General features: G+C 40.9%; 1 protein-coding gene across 3 annotated transcripts in view; it reads right to left on the bottom strand.

Moving 5' to 3' along the window:
* Window positions 1–25,147, bottom strand: part of LOC310902274 (uncharacterized protein) — a 214,940-nt gene that overhangs the window by 89,217 nt on the left and 100,576 nt on the right. The window contains exon 2 of one of the 3 annotated variants that reach the window (XM_083843531.1): window positions 15,072–15,157. The exons of the other annotated variants lie outside the window; for them this stretch is intronic. Coding sequence (XP_083699657.1) covers window positions 15,072–15,157 — 86 coding nt within the window. The remainder of the gene's footprint in view (window positions 1–15,071; window positions 15,158–25,147) is intronic. 3 annotated transcript variants of the gene reach the window in all.

The following is a 25,147-nucleotide window of genomic DNA, read 5'->3' as shown; positions in this document are numbered from 1 at the left end:
GCACAGATGTGAGACATACCCAAAAGAACGGCCAGATCTTCTACTGCAGCAAGTTACACTACATCATTTTACACCCCAAGGACATGATTTTAGTGTTCTTACTCTCCTGTAAATTTCAGGAACTCAAATGACAACCAGCTAGAGCTGCAGTCAGGAAGGGCACAGTGCCATAGCTACACAGATAGAGCCACGTGTTGAATTGTTAGCGTGCCTCTGGACATGGGATGTCCATGTGCAAACTTCCTTTGCAGGAAGGAGAACGATTTGGGGATGGCAGGGATGGCAACACAGACCTACACTCCCAGAAGCAGAATGGAAACAGATACTTTACCCAGTTTTAAACTGCACACACTTTACAAGTATCACTATTTCTGGTTTGATCCCATTCTTGTTTTTTGAATCTTCACTATGGTCATTATTCACCAGGTTAAGTAATCCAGAGGTGGGTTTCCTGCACCAGTCACTTTTCATATTGACGAGCTGCAAGTTTTGGAGCCAAGCTCATCTGGGGGCCAAAACCCACACTAAAAACCAAGTCTGTGCCTTGCCTGTCTGGTTATCTATGAGGGTATCCCTAAAAAGCAACTGGAACCCCCTGAAAGATGGTTTGCATTTCACCACAGAGCTAGGGTTTCCTCCTAAATATGTTCTGGACAGAAGGAGAATGAGCTGCACAGCCTCAGGCTGAAAGGCAGAGACAGCTCCTTAAACCTCCCCAGGGCGTGAGGGGGGCATGGACAGACCCTGTCCATCTCCACACATAGCGTGGCAGAGGGGCTTCAACCGCTGCGAGGTTGTGCTCATGCTGCCACTGCCAGAGAGTCTCCTAACTGTGGGTACTGTCAGGCAGCAGTTGATAAAGCTGGCCCTTACTGCCACCCTACAAACAGCTGCCACGTCTTTGCTGAAATGGGGCTGTCCTGACAGGGCACAGAGCTGGAGGCCCAGCACCCCAAGGCCATGCACTTGGGTTTCAAACAAAGCCGCAGCCCAAGCAGACCTTTAGAGAGACAAATATTCAAAGTTTGGTCTTAAAAAGGCGCGACCTGACAGGAACAGCCTGGGAACGTAACCAGCTAAATCCAACTAGGCACGTAACAACAACAACAGGTTTGTCTTGAATACCAATTATTTAAAAAAACATTAATAGTCACAGCCCACCATATTTTCCTGACATTGTGCTGCCTTATGCTCCAAGTCACTCATTTAGACCCACATCTGTTGATTTGCTGGTATTCCTAAATATCAATTTGAAAGCATCAGATCCAGAGCCTCTAGCGATTACGCTCCACCATCATTATAATTAATCTTTCTTAGTTTGCATAGCATCTTTGCAGTAAAATGCTTTCTAGAGATGAGGCATTTCTGGACTGAAAGAGAACTGGCGTGTTATCTGTTACTTATGATGAGTAAAAGTTAATAAAAGTTTTAAAAAAATAAACCATCTGAAACCACAAAATAAGAGTAAGAAAATCAAAACCAACTTTATATATGACTTCAGAAATAACAAAATCCAGAAGGATATTACAGCAAATAAACAAGTGTATGTAAAACCACAATATTAGATAGTGATACTTTAGCTTTGTCACGTTTTATTTCAAAGCCACTGCACACCTATGGAAAAGGTTCCATGCCACATTTCGTGATACTACACATCCACATTTTGTGATACCATGCATGGAAAAGCCATCAAATAAGCCATGGTTAAGCATCAAATCTACAGCAGGTCTGCATAGTTTCAGCATCTCTCATCTCACCCACAAATTTGTTGAGCCCTTAATTTACCCTTTGTCAAATCCAAATATAATATCACATGCAAAGTCTCAGAGTAAGTTCAATACTGTCTCAAAGAGATCAAATCCCAAACCCACAAGATAGAATTTTAAAGGGAGCAGGTCAAGTAATGAAGAGAGAACGACTATAAGGCTCTCTGTTTGCACCCCTACCCTGAAGCACTCACAATCAATTTCTCTACAAACTGTACATCAAAGACCCTCAACGATTTAGCAAATTATTTTACAGTGACATGAATAATCTCTCCCATGTATATACTAATTTTGGGTGCATAGTGGCAAAGTTGCAATGTTTGCACCTTGGACAGCGCTTATCACTTGTCAAAATTTGCTGGGAGGTGCCAATGGTCTATGTACTCTCCATTTTGCCCTGGGAACTCAGTACTTGGTGTAAATCAGCACAGCACTTCTGGCTTCCATAGGTCTTGCTGATTTATAACTGACCTTTTTATACAAATTAAAATAAAAACAAAACCCAGAGTAAGGAATGTGAGACCATTACTTAGTTTCTACTTCAGTACTCGGAAACAGGAGACACTCATTTTACAGTTACTTTTGCAAATTGAATTCTGTCATACCGTGTGCTCACCCCTACACATTACACAAAGCAAGGATCCTACAGGGGAAAAAATGACACCTTAGAATTGTAAGTGCATTGTAAAGCCTTAAAATCAACACGCAAAAGGAAGGAATTAAGGTAAAGGAGCCTCCATCTCCACGCAGTTCTTCCACCTCATGTCACACACAGGAGGGATCGAAGCTGGGACAAGCGCAGCCCAGCACCGAGAGGAGGGGGCTCTGCTGCCTGCAGCCACCATGGCTATGCCGGTGCTGCGTGGCACTTCTTTAAATAAGTAAATAAATAAGAATGGCAGGGAGAGCGGGGGGAGGGAAGGCATCTCTCTAGCTAATTAATTTCCTTCCCAACAAATTTCAACTGCTGGCTGCAAAAATTGACACGTGAAAGAAATCTGAAGCTCTTGCACATCCAGAATACTTTAAGTTCCTCTGTTCTACCATAAGCTTTAATCTTACTCCTACTGGATAAAATTTATTTGCAAAAATATGTGGCAACACAAATAGCACTGCATAAGTACCACTAATTCTTGGTGACATTAAGCACACTGCATCAGAAACTGGAGAGGAAAACTTCAAAGGTGTAAGTTTTACAACGAACTCAAAACCTGTAGCAGCTGAAGTAGTAACAGTCAAGAGTATTTGTTTTCATTTATGAGGGAGGGAAATTTGTTCTTTTGATTTGGAGGTGCTGAAGGAAGAAAATTAGATTCCTTTTTCCTCAAAGCATCTTTGCCACTCCACTGTTTGACAGAAATCTACTGGACCCTAGGAAGTGTTTAATCTGCTTTTTTTGGCAGGTGGGCAGATGTGACTGCTGGTAGAAAGACAGACAAATCCTCAACTACTTTAAATCTATAGAGCTCCACTCATTTTATTAGAATTAGAAGGGTGTACATCAGCAGAATAACTTGTCCTATACAGTCTCTCAGTACTTACTTTGCTGGAAGTGGTCCACGCTGAACAGCGACCTCACTAAAAACCATCAGGATCCCTACATTGATCCTGAGGGTTAATGGAAACAAGCAACCAGCACTTAACGTGCTTCTCATAGTTTTGCAGCTAAAGTGTCAGTTGTGCCCTTTAAATCAGTAAAAAGTAAACATATTAACCAAGCTGAACTGAAATAAATAGTGAAATGATTTACATGAAAGCAGTTCCAGGCACAAATTTGTGAATAAATGGGGGCTGTTTAAAAGAAAAAGAGAAGCTTTCTGTTTTCTTCACTCTTGGTCACATGCTATCAAGATGTGATCAAGGTGTATTGTAGCTGGCTGTCTCCAAGCAAATTACAGTAGGGGCTTTAGGGTCCCGCTTACAGCTGACATGTAGCTCCATCAATCACATCTGTTTCCATCATAAATTACTGAAATACCAGGATACTTTATGGTTCACCATACTTCACACATTCCTGCTTGCCTTTTCTAAAATTTCTTTGGTAATAGAATATACATGAGGGAAAAAAAAGTTTAATCTGTATTGGTTTAAACACATAGCTTGTCAAAACAAGTTTTCCCTCCAGCTGACATTGAACTTCGTAATTATTCCTCAACACTCTGCTTTAGAGACTGTCTCTGGCTGCGCTAATTTAACAGGCATGTTTTCTACAGCCTGACTACATGTCTGCCTCTGCCTGTATAAAGGGGAATATCATGGCTTTTAAAAAGACCCATCTCTGCCCCCCTTTGCCCTCTTCTCCCACCCATTTTTTACTCAAATCTTTTAGCCTTCAGTTTTGCAGAGGCAAACTGTCATTTGACTTTGAGGAGCAAAACAAACCTCAAGGATAAGGACAAAACTACAACATGAAACACTCATGCACACAATCAGCAAAGACATCGGCACTCTGCAACTGCACTATAGTACACAGTCCAGAAATGAGCTTTAAGGAAAGCAGGGGTTCAGAGAGAACAGAAAATCTTCCCATCTCTAAAGCTCTTGGGCATCACTTTTCTTCCATCTCCATGAAAAACACCAGAAAGAGGATGCACTGAGCACCCAGGGCTGTATCTGAACTCCAGCCAGTCATGCAGGGCTAATTATTTCAGTAGAATCTTCACCCACTTTGAAAACTTTTCTTGTGAGACTGGTGCCGTTTTCTCAAATACAACAAAGGTCAGGGGTTTATTTTGAAAACGCAGGAAGATCTCACATACAGCAACTTATAGAATAGCCTAGTGGATAAAGCACTCACCAAGGAAGTCAGCAACCAAAATTCAAATTCACGTCTCATCCCCAGGCAGCTGAAGTGCCTTAAGTAGGACCATACCTCCTGGTGAAGCTGTGCTACTGTACAGCCAAACTCACAGGAGATGGCAAGACAATAGAGTGCGTTACAGGCCAGCGTCCAGGGCACACACCTGAGGGGGACGGGAGAAGGAGGGTGAAGCAAGACTGTAAATTAAAACATTTTCAGAATTGACCAAATAAAAGGCCTTAGCCCCGACAGACAGTTTATTACAGAACGTGTACCAAGTCTGCTTAAATTCAGTGCACACAACTGCTAGGAGCTGAAAAAGTAAGAACAACAAGATGAATATATTTTTTCTTCCCCCCCCCCCCCCCCTTTTTTTTTTAAAGGATCTGAGACTTCTGTCATGGAAGGTATGAGTACATAATTCAAGCTAAAAGACAGAAGGATAACACTATGCAACAAATTACGTGTTGAGAAGGATGTTCCCAGAAAAAAAACCACACCAAGAAATGTATTAGCTGCTGTATAATCCCCATTAGAAGCCATCATGCCTGTGCTACAGGGCTGCACTGCAGCTTCTGAGGAATCTGCGTTACTCAAGCAGGTGAAAGGTCACCAAGAAGAGTTCTCCTTGTATAACATTCAGATGTAATACTGCAAAATTAACATTCTTAAAGGCTAAGCAAGATAAGCTGATTACAGTTAATGGCTTTTGCTCTCACACATTGGTAGGAGAGGATGAAAAGAAATCACACCAGAAAAGGGAAGAGGTGATTTACAGCAGAGAGTGCTGGGCAGCTGGAAAGAAGAACAGAAATACACGTGAACTATTTCCTGCAATGGCACAGTCTTCTCTGGATTTAAAGCTACCTTTTGGGTCAAGCAAGAAAGAAAGGGTCCACAAGGTATCAATACATCAGCATTTCGTTCTCCTCATAACCTTTTGGAGGTGAGCCCATCTACCCAACTAGGCAATTTCCCCTCTCCCCTTGCATTCCCCAGGAGGCAGCTGTCGGGATAATCACCTCCTTCAAGATCCGGGAGACTCAGAGAACACAAATAATGCACTAGGCCAGCAGTTCAGCACTCTCCTTCAATTACCAATATACGTAAGTCAGGAGAAGCAGGCAATAAAATATCCACTTTAAGGTAGGCTTTAAGAGGCAGAAAAAAAACAAACCCACACATACACCCTCCCCTGCCTCATAAAAGTACAAATTTGTCCTCCCCCCACCTTCCACAAAACATCATCTAGCAAGGAAAACTTTTTAAGAGGAACAAAACATATATTCCTCCTTGGACTCTCCCATATCAAAAGGGAAATTTATCATTCTGCGCGCCTCAGCAATATTTCCTGCTTCAACCTATATGCTTTCAAATTCTCTTCCAAACATAAAAGCAAAGCATCGATGAAAAGAAAATTGATGTCCCAATGAGCAGGAGCTCTTGCAGTGATTACAACCAAACAGCAATTGCCATGAACAGAGCCAACATTTAATACCATTTTAAGGTATAATTAAAAAGGAGAGCTGTTCAGAGAGGGGTCTTTACTATAAAATATGGCAGGTAGACTCTACAAATACTCCACTAGCTTCTTCCCATACAGTGGAAGCCTAAAAATCTTCAGATGAAAATGTATGGTGGGTCTGCAGAAGCCCTTTACAATAACACTTAGGGGCCTTTCAGCACATAATAGACTTTGGCACTCTGCTCTCTCTGTCATTAAGGGTGGCACCAGGAAGATTTAGAGCTGGAGTTCACCTCCTCCCTATCTCACAGGGAGAGGGCTATAAAAGGTTGGGGTACTTCCACTCCATGTTTGATCACAGCCTGATTTAGGGCTATTTGAGAGGAGGACAAATAAAAACAGATTTGTTGTTAGATGCCTTGTCTCCTGTTGTAGAGCTTGAGTAATACAGCAGTTTAAAAGGAGCTGTGGAGTAGAGGGGAAAACCAGAGTAGTTTAACAGCAGAGCACAGTAACTGCAGAGATATGAGCTATTTCACTGAATGAAATAGGAACTTCATTGCCAGGAATTTACTGGTGTAAAGCAGGGAGGTATTCAGCTGTCTGGGGTTTGGTATGGTTTGTTATTTACACAAGAGCCAGCTGCAGCTGGAACTGGATCCAATTTTCCCTACAAAGCCTAGGATCTAAGTATAATCTCAGTGCATGTGAGTACCTGACTGTGCGCCTAGTAAAAACACAGACATCACAGCCAATTGTCAGGAGTGAAGGTGCGTAACATCGCGTTGCATCGGATACTCAGCAAGATGTGCTCACACTTCTAATGGCTGGGTCTTAACGCTGAACTGACAGCCCCCTCAGGCACACCGAGTCCTCTTTTCTTCTTTCAGGACAAACATTAATTTCAAGGCGTGGAAGCCAGGAATGGGTTCTGCAGCATAGAAAAGCCCTTTACATAACGTATCAAGGTCTTTCAGCTTTGGCACCAGGCTCTCCCAGTCATCATGGGTGGCACCCAGAAGATTTAGAACCGTCTGCATCTTTCACAGGGACTGCACAAAATCTGTAGCTTATTAGTGGCTTTAGTGTCTAAAAACCATTTGCTACAACTGGCCTCTAAGAGACAAAAATTCTCAAACTCTTCACATACAAAGAGCATGGGTTTTGTACGCTAGAAGCCCAAGAAAAAGCAACCACCAGCAGCCACAGCGTTACATGAAGCACAGAGCAGGAAAGCTGCATTGCAGAACTGCTGGAGGATAACTGCAAGGTGGAGTTTCAACACCTGAAAGAAAACTAACTTTCCACAGATTTTAAAATGTCACATACAGAAACCCCAGATCTTCTAGCTAGGGATTGTTCTGCAAGATTATATTGTTGGCTTTTTCTTAAATAAAGTTACATTGTCTTATGCATAGTCATGTATTTTTCTACCCAGTTTCACTGAAGTCCCACAGGAAAAGATTCTTTTTAAGTGCTCTTCACTCCGATCAGACTAGGTGACCCTCCGCCAAGGAGCTGACAGCTTTAGTGGCCCCTCAGTTTAGAGCTGTGTCCCAAACCCTTGTTGTTGGAAAGCTCAGTAGTCATCCACATACAGCCTGGAGGATCAGAGACTGACAATTTTGCACTTTCTTTTCTTTTCTCCCCAACCAGATGTTTAAGCATGCCATACTAATACAGTCATCCTTGCACCACAGTGTAGCTCACCAAACTCGTGGGACTTCTGAAACTCAGCACCTCCCTCCTCCCAAGGGGCACACAGTGCTACACCTAGTTTGTTTGCTTTACTCGCCAGCATGTGAGGGGATCACCTCATGCCCTTAGGCTAGACCTTCTCCTTTTCCCCTTTCCAGCACCAGATGACTGCCCATGAGGTAAAGCTCCTGACCAGCTAATTGGGAAGTTTTAGGCACGTGCTAGACAAGTCCTTAAAGGGACTTTAAGGCATTTAACCAGAACATTACTAAATGCTTCGTAGTTGGGTCTGGGGGAGTGATCCCTGGCTAAAAGGAAACTTCTAAGAGGAAACACAGCTCTTGTGAAAAGAGCAATGCACAACTGTTTTAGAGAACATCCAAACCTAGGTTTTATACAGTGAGAAGGGCACTACCATCTCACAGCCGGGTGTACACATCAACTGAAAGCATATGAGAATAATATCTGCAAGAAACATCTGAGAATATAAAAAAGTGCTTCAATTGTCTCAGCTGAAGAGTGAAAGGAGTTGTTTCAGAGTATCAGGCCTAAAAACATGTTTAGCCACAAGAGGGAGACACAGACGCAGATGGACAATGTTTCACACTACATTCAGATTTCACCAGATTTTAGGGAAAACATGGATGCAGTCAAGAGGAACAAATTGAACTTTGATCTTTTAAATGAATATCCGATGCATTAAACTTCAGGGATTCCTGGATCTAGGAAAACTCAAACCCAAGCCAGGATAGCTGCATCTGATGCTTAGAAACAATGACATCTCTTTCCAAGTACCAATTCCAGTACAGTAAGAGAATACCAAAAGCAGGGAGGAAATGGATTTTTTTTTTTTTTTTTTGCATTTTAAGCATCTTTTCTAGAAGAAAAAGATCTTGTTGCAGTGATGAAACAGTTTGATCATAAAAGTCAAACTCCTCTGAAACATCAGGGTTAAACAGAGTTCACAGCATTCTCAAGATACACTTTTATGACATCTAGAAGCCTATCATATATTATAAATTAATGGCAGATACAGCACATTCTAATTACACCACCCATGTCTATATTATTTAAGTAACAGCTCTAAAGGGTAGGTTAAAATGATAAAATCTAAGGAATGGCTGCAGATAATTGTGTGAGGTGAGCTACACCTCATGGACTTACAACCTACTGTACAACATCACCCTCTGCTGGGCATCAGTGAGAAGAATGTGCATGGCAGCATCTTCAGAGAGTCCCACAATGCACCAGAGGTGGAACGAAACTGGTGGTGCCTTATTCAATTGAAGCATATCATCTGATGTGCAATTTGAAGCATTTAGGCCACAAGATTTCATTACAGCTCAGCATAAACTGATCATCTGACTTGATGGAACAAAATGGCAAAAGTACGTTCTATGTGTGGTAAATAAAATAATTCAGGCATCTGGACTTGCAAGGTTCTGCAACCCCCTCACCTGCTACAGCTGACTTTGAAAGCTCAGAATATTCTATACAGCCAGGATTAGGCCCAAATTGCCTTTTACTTTCAAATCTTCATGTAAAAATAAGTTGTTATAAAGAGAGGAGCTGTTTGGAGAAAAGCCATTTCACAAACCAATGAAAAAGGCAGAGAACTTAATCCTTACTCATTCACGTAAGCTGGTATTTGCAATAGCAGGCTACCCAGCACTACAGTTCAAAGTTCCACATCTGGCATTCAGTCTGTAATGCCACTGCAGCAATATAGAAAAACCTGGAACAAAGCCCAGTAACACAAAATGGAGGGAATTGAAACTATTAACTACTTACCCATGTTTTGCAGGTGAACCAGTATTTAGATCCAACACCACAGACAGACGGTCACTCTGAGGATTAATTCATTTCACATTAAAAGAAACATACCTTCATGCCCTCAGACGCAGGAAGCTAAGGAAGGGTGGGCTGAAAATCTTTACTGTCAGGATGAGCCAGGGCCTGGCTGCAGACAGTGGAAGTGGAGGAGGCAGCTGCCACCTGTGCAGCACCTCGCCTTGAGCACAGCACCCACTGAAGCTGTCCCTAACACAAGACAGAGTAACCCCAGGCAACACCTTCAGCCAGTTGCTGTGGCTTCCTGCGAGACCATTGAGCAGTCCAGAGTGGCTACAAGGCAGTGTGATTCAGTCGCATCTCATTCTTCCCACATTTTGATGTGGGCTCTAACCGCTGGGGTAATCACCTTTACACCAGGTGCAGTTCCACCAGCTCTCCTGCCCCAACATTTCCCTGGAGGCAGGCCTTGATCAGAACCTTTATTTTCATCATTTATTCATTTTGTTTTAAAAACATGCATTCAGATGCAGGACCAATAGCACCAGAAGCTGTTGTATTGTAACACATGTATGAAAAAACCGTCCCACTCCATCATTACTTCTTGAATAAATTCACACAGGCTGCGGATTTTCCCAATCGCAGCACATGATAGAGAAGGCACAGGAAGATGTGCTACACATTTCCATCCTCTGCGGAACTCCAAACTGCTGTGGATTTAGGATGCACTACACCGCAGAAGCCAAATGCTCTAATAACCACATGCTCTCAGATTCCCAAGAAAGATAATACAACTCAACTCCTTTTTAGTTTCATGTATACGAATAATAAGTTTAAAAATATTTTTATTTTATTAGAACATTAATTTCTGTGGACTATATATCATAGCAGCATTTACAAAAGCATTAGGTCACAGACTGATGCTGTTAGATGGAAACAAGTCCAAATTTCAAATTTTTAAATTTCAGGCAACTATTTGGGGACTTAGCACACTGTGATTGGGAGATATGCAGGCCAAATATCTTGCAAACATACTTTCAAAATAATACTCTATTTACTGATTAAGGTTAAATGAGCATAAACCAAACTTAATTGAAATCCAAGTGATTATCTCTGTTTGCATCAGATGAGTTTAAGAAAATATAGCTATTAAAAAAAATCACTCACAAACGCATGCAGGAATTGAACCTAAGTGCAAGAAAACACACGTGCTTTCTTTAAGCCCCTTGCAGGCACCAGATAGGAGAGAACACAAACTAATCGTTCCCCAAAGATGTACAAGCAGTTTTAACCTAATACTTATTTTCTTTATTCCCAATAAATCCCTGCTTAATGTCAGAGACAAGTGATTCTTTATCACTGCCATTTGGATCAATGTCTAAGAAACTCCGTCTGTCTAGCAACAGACGGAAAGCAAAGAAACAATCACCCTTATCTTATGACCCCCAATTATGCAAGGAAACCTGCTGGTGCTAGAGGGATGGTTCACATGCAAAAGAGTGGCAGAGTCAGGATCACACAATTTCCCCGAGGACAAAAAAGTTATCGTCAGTGTACAGATTTTCTTTCTAGGCAGCAAAGAAGTCAATAACTTCTGCAGTGTGAACTGTGGAGTAAACCTCTGCATCATCAAAGTCTTGTAAGTGAACCCAATTTGCCTGTGTTTGAATTCCCAGTGAACAGTATAACCCATCTCTGCCTAGAAGAAACTAAGCCAACAGCAGCACCAATCTCAATTTTATTCAAAACCACAAGTCATGCCTTGAGGATATAAATTTTCCCCCTTCCTTTCCCATCAACACACACGTTTTGCCACTCGCCTTGGGAAGCATGTTATTAAAAAAAATTCATTTCCCCCTTGGATACATTTTTATATTGTATACTAAATTATGCATTTAAAATCAAATAAAAAGAATTTACTGCCTTAAGATTACTGCACACATCAGAAAGCTCTCTGTTTCTAAATTTTGGAAGAATTTTCCACCTTCCCACCCAAGCCAAGCAAACATCCAGTGTTATTACAGCTGAAGCAGCAGGAAAAAAAAAAGAAATATTTTTCACATTAGAAAGCTATGGTTCAAGTAGTAAGGAGGAAAAGAGCACATCTCAGAAAAGGCACTGCTCAACGCCTTCAAGAGAGAAAGGGGACTTGAATTTTGAAGGCATATCTGAAAAGTTCACAGTTTAGGTCACTCTGATATAATAATCCTACAATACTGTCCTAAACAACATGAACCTTCAAGCCTGATTAATTGGAAGCCTGATGCAGAAGTCCATCTTGCAGCATTTTCTCCTTTTGTTTATGGCTCTCCTTGTTGGCAAGATGTGAGGAAGTACAACAATGCACAGAGACATTTCAGACATGGCAAATGTTATTTTTGGTTTGTGTTTTGAGGAGGGTAGAGGATGGGGGTGAGAAGTGACTTTTTTTCCCTACTGTCATTAATAGAGACTGAACACAACTGTCAACATTTGCAAAACCTGAGAATGTAAAATATAAACACCTCAGAGTTCTTATTTAGAGATGTAAGTGAAAGTGTCCTGACTTGCTGAGCTGATGAACTGCTCCACCCACTTAAAATTGCTCAAATCTTCCAAAAATCATGAGACTTTGATGCTTAAGTTTAAATGTATTACTTCCACTTCAGTTATTCATACTTGGACAAGTTTAACTTGACTTTCTGAAGGAGTGCCTGCAGTCTGTGTCAGTCCCTAGCTAACATGGAGTTTGTTCTTCAACTTATGCAGAAGAAACAAACTAGATAAAAAGGACTGTTATCAGGCAAAGATGGATTTAATTTAACAGTAAGTTAGATTTTTCCATGAACTACAAAACAATGAGAAACGTCAGCTGTAGAGGGATGGAGACCCACTGTGAAAACACTCCTGTAATTCTCCCGTGGAACTCCAGCAATTCAAGTGAGAACTGTTGCTCACAAATTGCTCCTCAAGAAGCTCCCAGAGCTTGCCAAGGGTTGATAACTACAGCTGAAGAGAAGATACTAACAAGAATAGCAAAGAAATGGTAGACAGAGGCTCAGGAGCCTTTGTAGCTAGAGAAGGCAAAAGACCAAGTCAAAGCAGGACAGTATGCTGAAGAAAGGACAGAGCCTTAGGACACAAAGGCACACGTGGATAAAGAAGCCTGGGAGAAAAGCTTTGGAGAATAATGGATATTTAATTAGTAAATAGATAAGGTGAGGGAGCCAGCATAATATAGAGCCAAAGATGGTCTAGTAACAGGGAGGTGAACATGGTCCAAGTCAACAGACAGACAGACCTGTCAGAGAAGAGAAGTTTGGCGTCAGTTATAAATGGTGCCCCAAAAAGAGACAGACTTCTAACTGAGAAATTCAAGAACAGGGCACATCAAACACCTCAACCTAATCAGTAATTTATTTTGTTTTGTTTTCGTCAAGCAGGGCGAAAGTACAGAATACAGCAACATCCTATTTTTCCTCTATATGTACAGGTAGTACCCTCTTCCCTTCCACAAACTCTGCGAGCAGACAGATTCAGGTGGCATGGAAGATGACATCAGGAAGGGTTCATCCAAAACCTTCACATAACTCCACTGCTTTCTTGCCCTTATGTTTCTTCCAGACAGACCATGTGTTGGATACTGTCACTTAAATGGGTTTAACATTCCTACAGCCTTCCCCAGCTTTAAACAGCAGGCCTCTGGGTTGCACGTAAAGGATACCTTCATAATTTAACTCAACTCATGGACACTGAAGCAGGTCAAGCATTTGTCAACTCCCTTTAAATGTCTTTTAAAATATTTCCAGAACCACTAAATAAGCCCCCAGAGAAGCATGAACAAATAGCCAGAGTCTGTTAAAGAGAAGCGGAAGGATTGCTCTCTCCCAACAGGGGATAGCCAGGACATCTGTTGAACACTCCGCGTTCTTTTCCTTTCTTAAGGTAATTGCTGACCCAATCCCATGGTCCCACTTAGGCTTTCAACTGGAAAACTAGAATTTGGATAGCAACATAATTCATTATTGGACCTTTCTATCCCCGGCTTAGAAGACTAATTAACATGACACTTGGGAAATTGTTTGGACCCCTTGGCACTGCAGGTTTGAACTGGAAGTCTCTGTAACCTGCAGCAAGGAAAGTGATTCCTTTACTAAGCTGGCTGAAGCATGGCTACCAGACACAAGGAAGGCAGCAGATTTGTATCATATGTGGTGGTGGGTGGGAAAACCATTAGTTCACCAGTCTGCAGAGTTATCTGAGTGGAGGAAAAGAAAAAAAAAGAGCTTTGCCACAGTCACATCTGTTACAGCTCCAGATTCAGCACTCTGGATATGAGGAGGACGTGACAGACGGAACGCCTGCAACAGTAGGGATGTACCATGACAAGTGACAAATCTCAGCACTAACAAAGCTGATAGGGAAGAGCATGTCTTTTCCTGTCCCACATGTGCTGAAAACAACAAATTTAGCAGTTCTACCTCAGAGTAGAATTGCTGCCTCCTGTGAAGACAGCAGTTGCTGTTCTTCAGCCCAGATAAAAAACTGTCATTCTCCAACACCCTCGCCCCCTCCCTCCCTCCCTCCCTCCCCCATAAATTTAATGATAGTTAGTCACCACATCAGTGAAACAGGAGAAACAGGAGATTTCAGTTTTCTGCTCTTGCAGAGGCCATCTTGCACAACCTTCCTTCTGCTCCTGATGAAAGAGCACTTCTCTCCCTTTCCCAGCACTCAGCTACACTAATGGGATTATCAAAAAGCACAGAAACTATGGGGGAGTTTGGACTTCAAACTCCCAGGAGTTCACCTGGGCAAGGCAATTTCTTTCAGACAGGCCATGGTACAGGTGTCCCAAAGTTGCATATGAACAACCCTGCTTCTCATGTTATCCATGTGAAAAATAACCTATACTATTCCAAAGAACTTTGCTAAGAAATGAGGACCTAACCAATGCCACCTCTATATTTCAAATAAACTCTCAGGCCTCATTTAAGAGAGCCCACGCTCTTGCCCAGTTCCTCCCAGTGAAGTCAACAGAAGTCCTGTAAAGTTACAGACTAAACAGAGCACACCAGCCACCTCAACCTAGCTTTCAGCATGACCAGGATTTAACACTTGCTAAGAGATGCAGCCTGTTAGTGGAGCTTCATGCATAACCTGATGCAGATGAGATACCAAGGTGCTCAAATACTTGTATTTGTGTCAACACATCAGTTTGTCTTCCAGGGATTTTGTCAAGTGAACATTGCTGCTGCACTGTAGATGGGTGAAAATCTAGCCTTACACTAGCAGGTCATCACCAAAAACGTGTAACTCTAATGGAAACAAAGAACCCAGAAATTTCCCTGGCGCAAGCGTGGTCAGTAAAATACATTGCATTGTAAAAATCACCTCTTGTGAATTCCTTATGTGCTCATATGAGAAATCAGGATCTAGCCTTTGGCGACTAGCTTCATCCTACAACGCTTTCTGGAGTGAAAAAAAAACCATCTAACCAGCAAAGACAGTACAGCGAGGACAGTACTGAAAACATTCTGCTGCTTAGTGAGCTGTCAAATCCAGTTCCTACCAGCAAAACACATCTTGCAGGACTTCCACCACGTGCAAGTACTTCTGTATATGCTGGGAGATGCTTTAAGGCTGTCCGGTTTTGAACTGTGTGGAAGACAAAAAACTCATTGGCGGCAATTCAAGAGAAAGATCTGATTGTCAGCAAGAAATGACCAGCGTTTCACACTAAATGTTTCATGCATGCAACAAATTGATCCTTCTGCATTTGTTTCTGTCACGGGTTTTTCTACTGCTCCCTAATGGGATGTAGTCAAGTGTTATATTTTGATTTGCATGTTTCACATGAATCATTAATGCAACAATACAGAACAATGTTGTTCCCACCAAAGGCGCATTATGTTCCTGGAAACAGAGTGTGCCCACGTAATGCTCATAAAAGGAAAATCACGGAACTAAAGAACAGGCACATGCACACAACTTGCTCGGCTTTCAGAAGCCACTGTGGACAAAGGTCCCCTCCTGCTTGTTTGCATTTACCTATTTTCACTTGTTTCCCTCTTCCCTCCCTTACCACCACCACCCCCAATCGCCTGTCTGAATTTTTAATTTTTTTTCAACAGTTGTGGGATGTTAAATGGACTGGCTTAAAGTAAGTGGAGCTGGTAAGTGTTAGGTGATCTCTACAAGATCGTTGCCATGTGGATCACAGACTGTATGTAGGGTTTCGCCTCGAAAAGATGTTGACGCATGCTGGCACAACTGAGCTAACACTTCACAACATATCCCCAGGCACCAGCCAGTCCTAGCTTTTAAGACAAACCTGCACATATTTTCTACGTATCTCATTTCCCAAATTCATTGCTAATGCTGCAAATAAGACAACACCACCAGCCAGGAAGGCCAACCAACTGGTCAAGAAGATAATTTACAGTTAATGTAAACCTACTTAGCAGGATTACCAGCACATTTATACACTTACAAGCATTCATGAGTGGCATATGATGCTAATGGACATTAAAAGGAGGCCTGCATGATGAATGATGGTAATTAATGATTAAAGCATTACACAACACATCTCCCTGGGAGTGCCACGTTAAGTGTCACAAAGTTAAGATCCATAAACCTGCAGCTTAAGAGGTCCTGAGGTTGCAAAAATCACTTTGAAAAACAAAGCTATTTTTACCCTTGCACCTTTTTTTTTTTTGGTAATCACACATGCGACTATTAATTCAGGAACGAGGACATCTGTTTGCAAAACATTTAAGTATATGCACGGGGAGCATGCACACATGCTCTTTCCTGAAAGCTTTAGCATTTCCTAGCTGCTAACAAATCCTTTTTTCTGCTTTAAGCATGTTCCATTAGGACATACCTTAGATTAAGGCATTGTTTGCACGAACAATTACTCTTAATAATTTAATGCTAGCTTACCAAGACAGACAGAAATCCTGTTTGCTCCACTGGTGCTCATGGTTATACGTTTCAGTAGAAATCATGAAAGAAAAAAATCTAAAATCAAAAAAGGAAAGATTCTATGACCGCTATTTTCTGTCAGGGAAAGGAACAATTTTAGTAGTATGTAAATATACAGACAGCAGACACTTTCTCCCCCTTGAAGGAAAGCAGCAACAGCAGGCATTGTAGCCCAGTCCTTGGTAAGCCAGTGAGAGGTGCAAACCACTCTGCACAAAAACGATCAGAGCACTAGTAACAGTGAGTGTGACACTCATGTCTTGACACTGAAACAGCTGAGGATGACACACACATCTCAGCCAAACCTGTTGCCATCCACTACCTTAACCCAAAAGATACTGCAATTGGTGGTTAATTCAGAGATACCAACTGCCAGACAAAATGGCTAATGGGTACAAGTGACAGTCTGCCACAACTGCCGTGGTTGCAAGACCCCTGACGCAGGGGAGTGGGGCAGGCAGATGGACGTAGCATCACCTTAAACTGCAGCAAAGAATAGCTAGAACCTGGTCTGTCAGACTACTTGCTCAATATGAGATCGCCCTGTAGCGACAACCAATGCAGTGGCCTTTTTTGCTGTTGCGCATTTAAAATTCTGACACACTTGTAAATGCAAGTTGAGTCTCATCAAGGCTGCAAGCCTGAGCAGACCTATCTCCTCCTAGTCTTAAATCAGTTCTATCCAACTTGTTTTTAGGAGGATTAGACAACATGGCACTGAAGAGATGAGCATGTGCAAGAGGTAGGTAAGCACTGGAGCTTCCTAGCAGACAAAAGATGTGAGCCAATCTTACAGGAATCAGGTTTTAGCCCAAGAAATTGGTTTTCCAAGTCCCCTGTGCTAAGTAGACTCACTTTAACTTGGTATCTACTGGAATGATGCTGACTCTGCTAATCTGAATAAAAAGAGCTGTTACTGCAGAAAGATGCAGGTACTGAAAGAGTTGCCTTGGCTCTAAAATCAAAGTTATTCCCCTGTATTAAATTTCCTTTAAAAATAATAGTTAATTTAAAACCCATAAACTCCAAGAATACCACTGGATGCAGCTGCAAAGGATAACAGGCGCATATAAATTCCAACTATATGGTCAATCAGATTCATTTCATCAGCCATCTAGAGCCTGACCATATTTTTCCAGTCTCAGTACAAACACAGTACATTTTCAGAGCATGAGAGGCAGCCAGCTAGTAAAGAATGAGAAACTTGAAGTGATCATTTGATCCTTCTAAATGTCACTAAAGCTGATTTTAGAAGTAGGCCTTTGTCTTCCTAATCCCAGTAATTCCTTTAATTGAAACTACAGACGTTGTCTTTTCCAGCTAGGAAATGCTAGTTCTTCACTCTTAGACTCCGCCTGGAAGGCAGGTAGGGTTTGCAAAGAACACACTAGCTGAAGAGCCTAGAAAGAGCAACACTCAAAAACTCACGTGAAAACATCGGGCACTTCATTTTCACACATTGAAAAGCAGAGAAAATGCTGTGAAATCCGTAAGGAGAAGGGGGGAGAAGGGGAAGAGTGGCGATTTCTCCTGCCGCGTTATTTCTCAGGGAGTAAAACAAGAACACTAGAGGTGATGAAGTTGTTACGAAGAAGCAAAGAGGAATTATAACTAACATTCATGTTCTGGGTAAAAAGAGAAGCAGAGGACAATTAGGAATTACAGTGCTTGGGTTCTGTTTTATGCTTGGCTAGTGACTGTCTTCTGGCTTTGAATAAAATACTTTGGGCCTGCTTCAAAAGAACCACCCAGATGGGGCCACTGAAGGATACAATTCACAGCAGTAGGACTTCCACTTGGGAACCTTAATCATTCAAGGGCCAGTTTTAACAATTCAAGAAACTGACAAAAATCTGATGGTTCACAAACATGATAAGAAGGTTAAAAAATAAATAATCCACTATTTCAAGATAAAAATACTCAAGCCCAACAGCAGGAATCCTTATTTCTGATTTCCAAAAGAAACTCAAGTCCACGCTGCTATACGCATTCCCAGTGAAGAACAGCACTTTGTATTGGAGCAGGAGGACTACAAGTACAAAGGACAGCACTGTCTGCGTGTCAAGACATCAGCCGACGAGTTACTGTGGAACCTAGGCTTTTTCAAAAGGTATTCACAGAGGTACCTTTAAAAGATGATCTCTAAAAAGCATAGGGCTCTGTAAAGAGCCTTTGCAATTATTTCTGCGTCCCCAAAATAGCTGGAAGGAGTCCTGAAAGATGAATGCTGGCAGACTTTCACTTCTAAGGATCCAGGCCACGATCCACCTGCTTTAGGATATTTGATCATGATTTAATTGTAGCCTGGTGCTTGTAGGGCACAGCTGATGATACCCAACAGATTTTGTTTTATGTGAAGAAACAAATTAAGCCTTTAAAAAAGAAACAGAGAAACACACGGATGTCCATGGTAAGGAGTGTGGCAACACTACTTCTAAAAAGACTTTACAAAGGGAAGGCAGAAAATGAACGAATGAACTAGTTTAAAGTGAAAATACATTTTCCATTCATAAACGGAAGGAGAGACAGATTGCAGATCCTTAAGAAATCATGATGCAAATATAAATACATTACCAAGAACCCAGATCTCAGCTGTACAACAGAGAATGAAGCTCAAGTTTACAGGTTTCAGTAGAACCACTCTAGACTTCATCTGGTTTAACTGAGACCAGAATCTCCCTACTTCCATTAAACCGCATAAAGCAATACTTGATGATTATTTAAGTGATAGTTTCTGCAAGCAGAAGCATAGAGGCAGTGGAATGAATCCCATGCGAACTGGCTGGTACTAGTACATCAGGAGTACTTGGGCCACTCACTAGATTTTTCCTTACAAACTTAATAGTTTAAAATAAATCAATGACTAAGGAAAAGAAGATAAAATATCTGACACTAAAACAAGGTAATTTCTTGGGCAGCAAGTGCTACGTAAGACATAACATTACATGTTGTTATTATTACATGTTAGCCTTGTCAAAAATGGATTAATGCAGCAGGAGACCCGAGTACACATTCAACTTCCAATAGCACTTCTGCCAGCCAGTCAGAGGCTCTTTTGTTTACATCTAGATATGTGCACTTAGCCAGAGCCTTGTTCAGTGAATTCTTAACTACTCTGCTTAATACTATTGAAGATACTTTCAAGCTCCACCCATCCCCCACCCTCCCCCAAGACTTGAAAACATCCCGTTTCTATTAGTTTTGGACCACTTCATCCCCAAGTTCAGCCTCTAAACAGAAACCTACCACCTGCACTTGTGCACAACCTCCTCATGTATGAGGAGCCCAAAGCACCCTCAATGCACTCACCTGTTTAACTCATATGTAAAGAGGTAAGATTCCTTATCCTGTTACCAGTCATGGCAAGCCATCCAAGTCTGGCATCGAATTAAGAATTACCAATGGACAGAATATGAGCTGGATGACCAAAAATTTCTATAATGAATTTTCAGACTTCTACAGGCTCTCTTCTACCAAAGAAAAATTTTAGTGTTTCATCTATTCAGTAATATCTCTAGTCCTAACAGAAACAAGAGAACAATGCGAAAGCCATGACAGAATACTTTCCCCTCTTTTGTCTTTGACCCAGAATACACGTGTAACCTTGCACTTTTTCTTGGCAAGATAATTAGCTGAATGCTTGAGATTTGAAAAATAAATTTGGTGACACTCCTTGAGGAGAGAGGAGTCAGGCACAAGAAACCTGTGATACTGAGTATTACTGGAAATACACCTTAAATATGAATTAATTTCTTCAGATGCAAGTAATTTAACCTAGCCCTAACAATTGTAAAAATTCAAAAATGGCTTGAACGCATTCAGTTTGAGTACTCACATTATTTTCTATTAATGCAAAAAGACAACATTAATTACTGTCCTGCTGCTTTTTCTTATTATACACTCCAAAAGGTATTATGTTAACATCTATGCTATTAACTACTCTTGAGGTTTGTTTTACTTTAAATGCATTAATATTATTCCTTCCCTACAGAAGAAGGAGGACTGTCAAGTGATGAGACTGATTTGAACATCCTGAATGAGTGGACTTGTACTGCATCAATAAGGTCACGGTATAGGTCACTAGCAACATCATTTGCACTAGGCTGGCAATGAGATCTCAGATCTGACATATGACTTTACTGTCAGAAGGTGTTAATTATCCCCACTGAGCTAATATGCAGGCAAACACACAAGTGCATGTTCTCTTGATTTATTAGAAACTGTATTAATTTACAAGAATAAACACAGAACTCATTAATTTCAAATAATGCAATTTAGCTATGCTGAATTACACCTGTTCCTTAGCTCCACCACAGAACTGAAAGCCATCACATATAATAAAAACCTGAAAAGGATTAAAATACTGAGTCAGGCCAGGGACTATTGCCTTTTTTATTTAACACAGGCATTGTCTATTATAAGCAATTTTCTGAAGGCGATTGCTCTTGCATAATATGCTGTATGAACATGCAGAGGGTGGGGTCCCAACAGCCCAATTCTTTTAATTCACTGAAGTGGAAACAGTCAAGAACAAATGGAAAGCAGAGATCAATTGCTCCCACTGGCGATGTCACCAATTATGAATTTTGTGGAATTAAAATGAATTTACCATCTTGGCTCTGTTATTATGGTTACATTGTGTAACATTATGAAAAGCACATTCATCTCATGTATAAGATTAGCTGAAATAAATGTATGATTTCTCTCCTTTTGAAATACTGTACATGGTAATGATACCTGATCTGTTCTAGCAAGATGTCTCAGGCTCACTTTTTAACTAGTCACAAAGCAGCTGCCAGCAGCATCAGGAAGCAAATGCTGCAAAAAGATAAAATTCATTTAGCCCCCCATCAGCAACATCTGGTACAGTCTCTGATAGCCACTGAGAAACCTGACGGCTCCATTCTCCCACACTAGCTCACTTCCAAAGGTGAATTGCCTTGCATTCAGGGGAGTTGCTTCCACTATACAGTAACAGAAGATGAGACATTAATTTGGTCATCAACTTCAGAAGCAGACTATGCAACTCAGGGATCTAAATATCAGTAAGCAGTCCCATCCTACAGAGAGCAAGCATCCAAAAACAAAAGTTTTGCTATTCTTTATCCAACAGCATTGGTAGCCTAACATTCTGTAGTAACAACCAGATCATGAGTGAGTGCAACTCAGGGCTAGACATGTGGCGATTCCCATTGTATATTTTATACACTGGGGTAAGGAGTAACCTTTTTAACTATTCCAAGGAAATTCAATAACACTCATCCACCACTGCTTCTAGACAGCTCCAAGTTAATTTCGTCTTTTGGGTTTGTGAAAATGCTTCTTATAGACAACTGACACACCAAAATTGCCAAGTTTGTGTTGGGAAAAGAAACAGAGAGAAAATATATATTAATTACATTTAACAAGATTTGGGAATGGAAGTCAGAAAACAGGTATTTTGCAAGCTAATGTGGACAAAAGACTTACCTGCATCACTAGCTCCTAGCAGGGAAACTATTGCTATGGCACACACTGCAGGCAGTTTAAGTCACAAGGGTATCTCCCCTACATTATGTTGATGCCAGGCACATATTAGACTTATTAAGAAACAGCATTACAAAGGGAATAGGAACAGGGAGAGACAAAAGACAGAAATAAAAGCTCTAAGAAACTTTAGATTTAAATAGAAACTAAAATTCATAATAGCATGGGGTGAGGAAGGGAATTACAACAAACTAAGAGGAAAGAAAAATTCTACAGGGCGGAAAGAGGTCGCATGAAGCAAAAAGCTGGATAGAGAACCTAAGTGATCAGAACAACACTGCTCAAGCAATACTTCGCACAACCTGGATGACAGAAAAGCATATAGCACTTAGTTAGGAAAATGGCTTTTTTCCAGGCTGCCAAGACAGCACTGATCCACCTTAAATGGAAGCGACAGTACCGTCTGCTAAAGTACAGTCATTCAGGAAATTACGACAGATACACTAATTTATTGATAGGCACCTAGCAGCATTAAAAATTTGCTTCCCATAATGACATTTCATTCTCTAATAGCCAAGTACAGATAGGAGAGCTCAAATACAGTTAGCTGGTGTTTTAGCACAAATTACAGGTGAGCCATTCAGCTTAGTTAATGTTTGCCTCAAGATCTGCATGTTTGGATGGATCCTCTCACCCAACAACTTAAGAACAGAAGTTTCCTGGGAACAGACTTTTTTTTAATTATTATTATTATTTTTTTTTTTTTGCAATACTAAGATTCTATTTTCAACTTTTATTCTATTACTGATACTGCCGTAAGAACTAAGAACCAAACCCCATCAAGCTAAACATACATTTGGACAGCGTTCTAGCCAAGAGCTGAAAGCCTTAATACAGCAATTATACAAGGCATGAAAAGAGAATGGTGATGAAATATATACATCATGAGATGAATTAACTTGTTCAGGGCTGGGATCAAAAGAAGAACCAGGGAAACAATTGTACGGCCTATAACCCATGCAACTGTGATACCTCTTACTTCAAAACAGAAGTCAGGAATCTCTCTGAAGAAATGCAGAACTGTGCAAGGAAACAACGTGAACTTTTCCTAATTTGGATCAACTAGCCACACTGTTTAAAATAATAGTAATAATTTAAGGGAATGAGAATAATTGTCCATTGAGTATAAAGGTGAACTGCCCTCTCCTGGACAGTACTGGAACACTCAGATGTCTCACTAACCCAATGTCATGTCTGTACATCTCAGAAAACGTTTGCTTTTTTTTTTTTAAAGCACCTGGAAATTCTTCGGCTTTGGATGCTGAATTCTCTCAGTAGCACTGAAGATTACAAGAGCCTCTTTGTGAACCCGGCGTCAGGGCTTGCTCTCTCTAATCCAATCCAAGACACGGTCAGGCAACAGCCATCAGTTCACAGTAACAGACAATAGTGGTTTTTGAGCTATAAACCTCGAAGTAAGTGATGGACCATCACAAAATCAAGACTTACTGAAGCCTGAAACAGCACCAATCCCCTCACACACACACCCCAACTCAACACAGCCACTGCTGCCACTTGTAGCAGAGTAGGCGGGGGGAAAGTTTGGGAAAGTCCTGCTACAGAACTTCCAGCTCCCCTTGGTTTTTCAAATAGCAGTATTGTACAAAAAAATAAGGAGACTACACAAAGGATATTCAGAAACATGCTACAACAAGGCCAAATCCAGCAAGCTGCTGAGTAAGTACCTCCCACAAGGTGCAGAGTGCCCCTGACTCCTGCTTCAAGTTATATTGCAGAAGCCTTGACATATGCGGACGCGTGGAGGACACCCATTATTTTAGCCATTTGAAACGGATCCTGATTGATATAAGACACCCACAGGGGCAGTAGAAGATGGCTGCAGTCTGAGCGGTGACATAGGAAGGTCAGAGGGAGGTAGAAGGACTATGCTATGTCAGATTTAAAAAATAAATAACCCCTCCCCCTCTTAGAGCTTTGGAAATGACCTACACATCATTTGTCAAATAGTTTCTGCAGTGGTACAGGCTAACACAATAGTTGTAACAGCAGCCCTGAGTGGGACAAGGTGTCAGGAGAGGAAGAAAACATTTAACAGAGAGCTGGCTCCTTCTGATATACTGAGTTCACCATAGCTGAATGCTGTACTTGGGACAGCAAAGGCTTGCTTTTCACTACGTTTTTAAAATATGAAGCAGCTTCCATCAATTAAGAAGGTTTTTGAAATACAAATACCCTACTAGACCATATTAGTAACCATATAGCTCACCAGATGTATGGAGTGAAGGAAGCATCACATTGCATTAGTTGGTAAACATACCTAAAGATATATTTTTCACTGTGGTTTAAGAGGGTGAGGACGGGTAAATTACACAAACAATCCTATAATATACATTTTCTGCCTAGAAAACCTACTTTCAGAGTCGGTATTTCTAGAAATGTAAGTACTGAAACTGCACTTTAGTTGTCAGTAAATTCATTATCACATTAACTAGGTCTAAATTATTAAACCTTAATGATGTAGGTTCTCAAAATATGTTGGGCTTTATTTTCCCACACAGAATCAATGTTAAACATTAGCAGTATAAATTAAGTAATACTTTACCATGGCATGCTGCTGCTTTGAATTGAGTTACCCTAGGAAGATGTATATTCATGGCTACAGGCTCTCTTCGGCCTCCTAGCAAGGATGATATAGTTTATTGTAACAAATGAACAGTCGACCTGTAATGACTTAAATGATGTATATACATTTTTGCCAGTGAAAATGTACCAGTGAGGACCTTAAGGGAATGAGAAGAAAACAGGAGTATGTACTATAAACATAATTTGCATGAAAGCCTGGGGGAGCATCTCCCTTTACACAGTTTAGAAGCATGGCACATATCACAAAACATTTTAGGATGGTTAAATTAATATAATACAGATTCAGGCAAACTTGAGAAAGATAATTTTTTAAAAACAGTATTTTGGCTTTAATCCTGTGCTGCTTTTTTGCATGGCCTTCAATCTGAACTGTGCAAAAGACTAGTTACAAGACTATATGGTCATTATCCTGTTGTAATTTATGGGTCCTTAAAAGAGCAAAGTATTTATATTGCAAAGTCATCATAACTATTGTCACATATTATTGCTAGGCTTCAATTTTTTCTCTTGCTATTTCTTCTACTCACCCAG

Source organism: Anser anser (assembly GCF_964211835.1).
Source record: "Anser anser genome assembly, chromosome: 7".
Classification (NCBI taxonomy): Eukaryota; Metazoa; Chordata; class Aves; order Anseriformes; family Anatidae; genus Anser; species Anser anser.
This window is presented reverse-complemented; position numbering and strand designations above follow the sequence as displayed.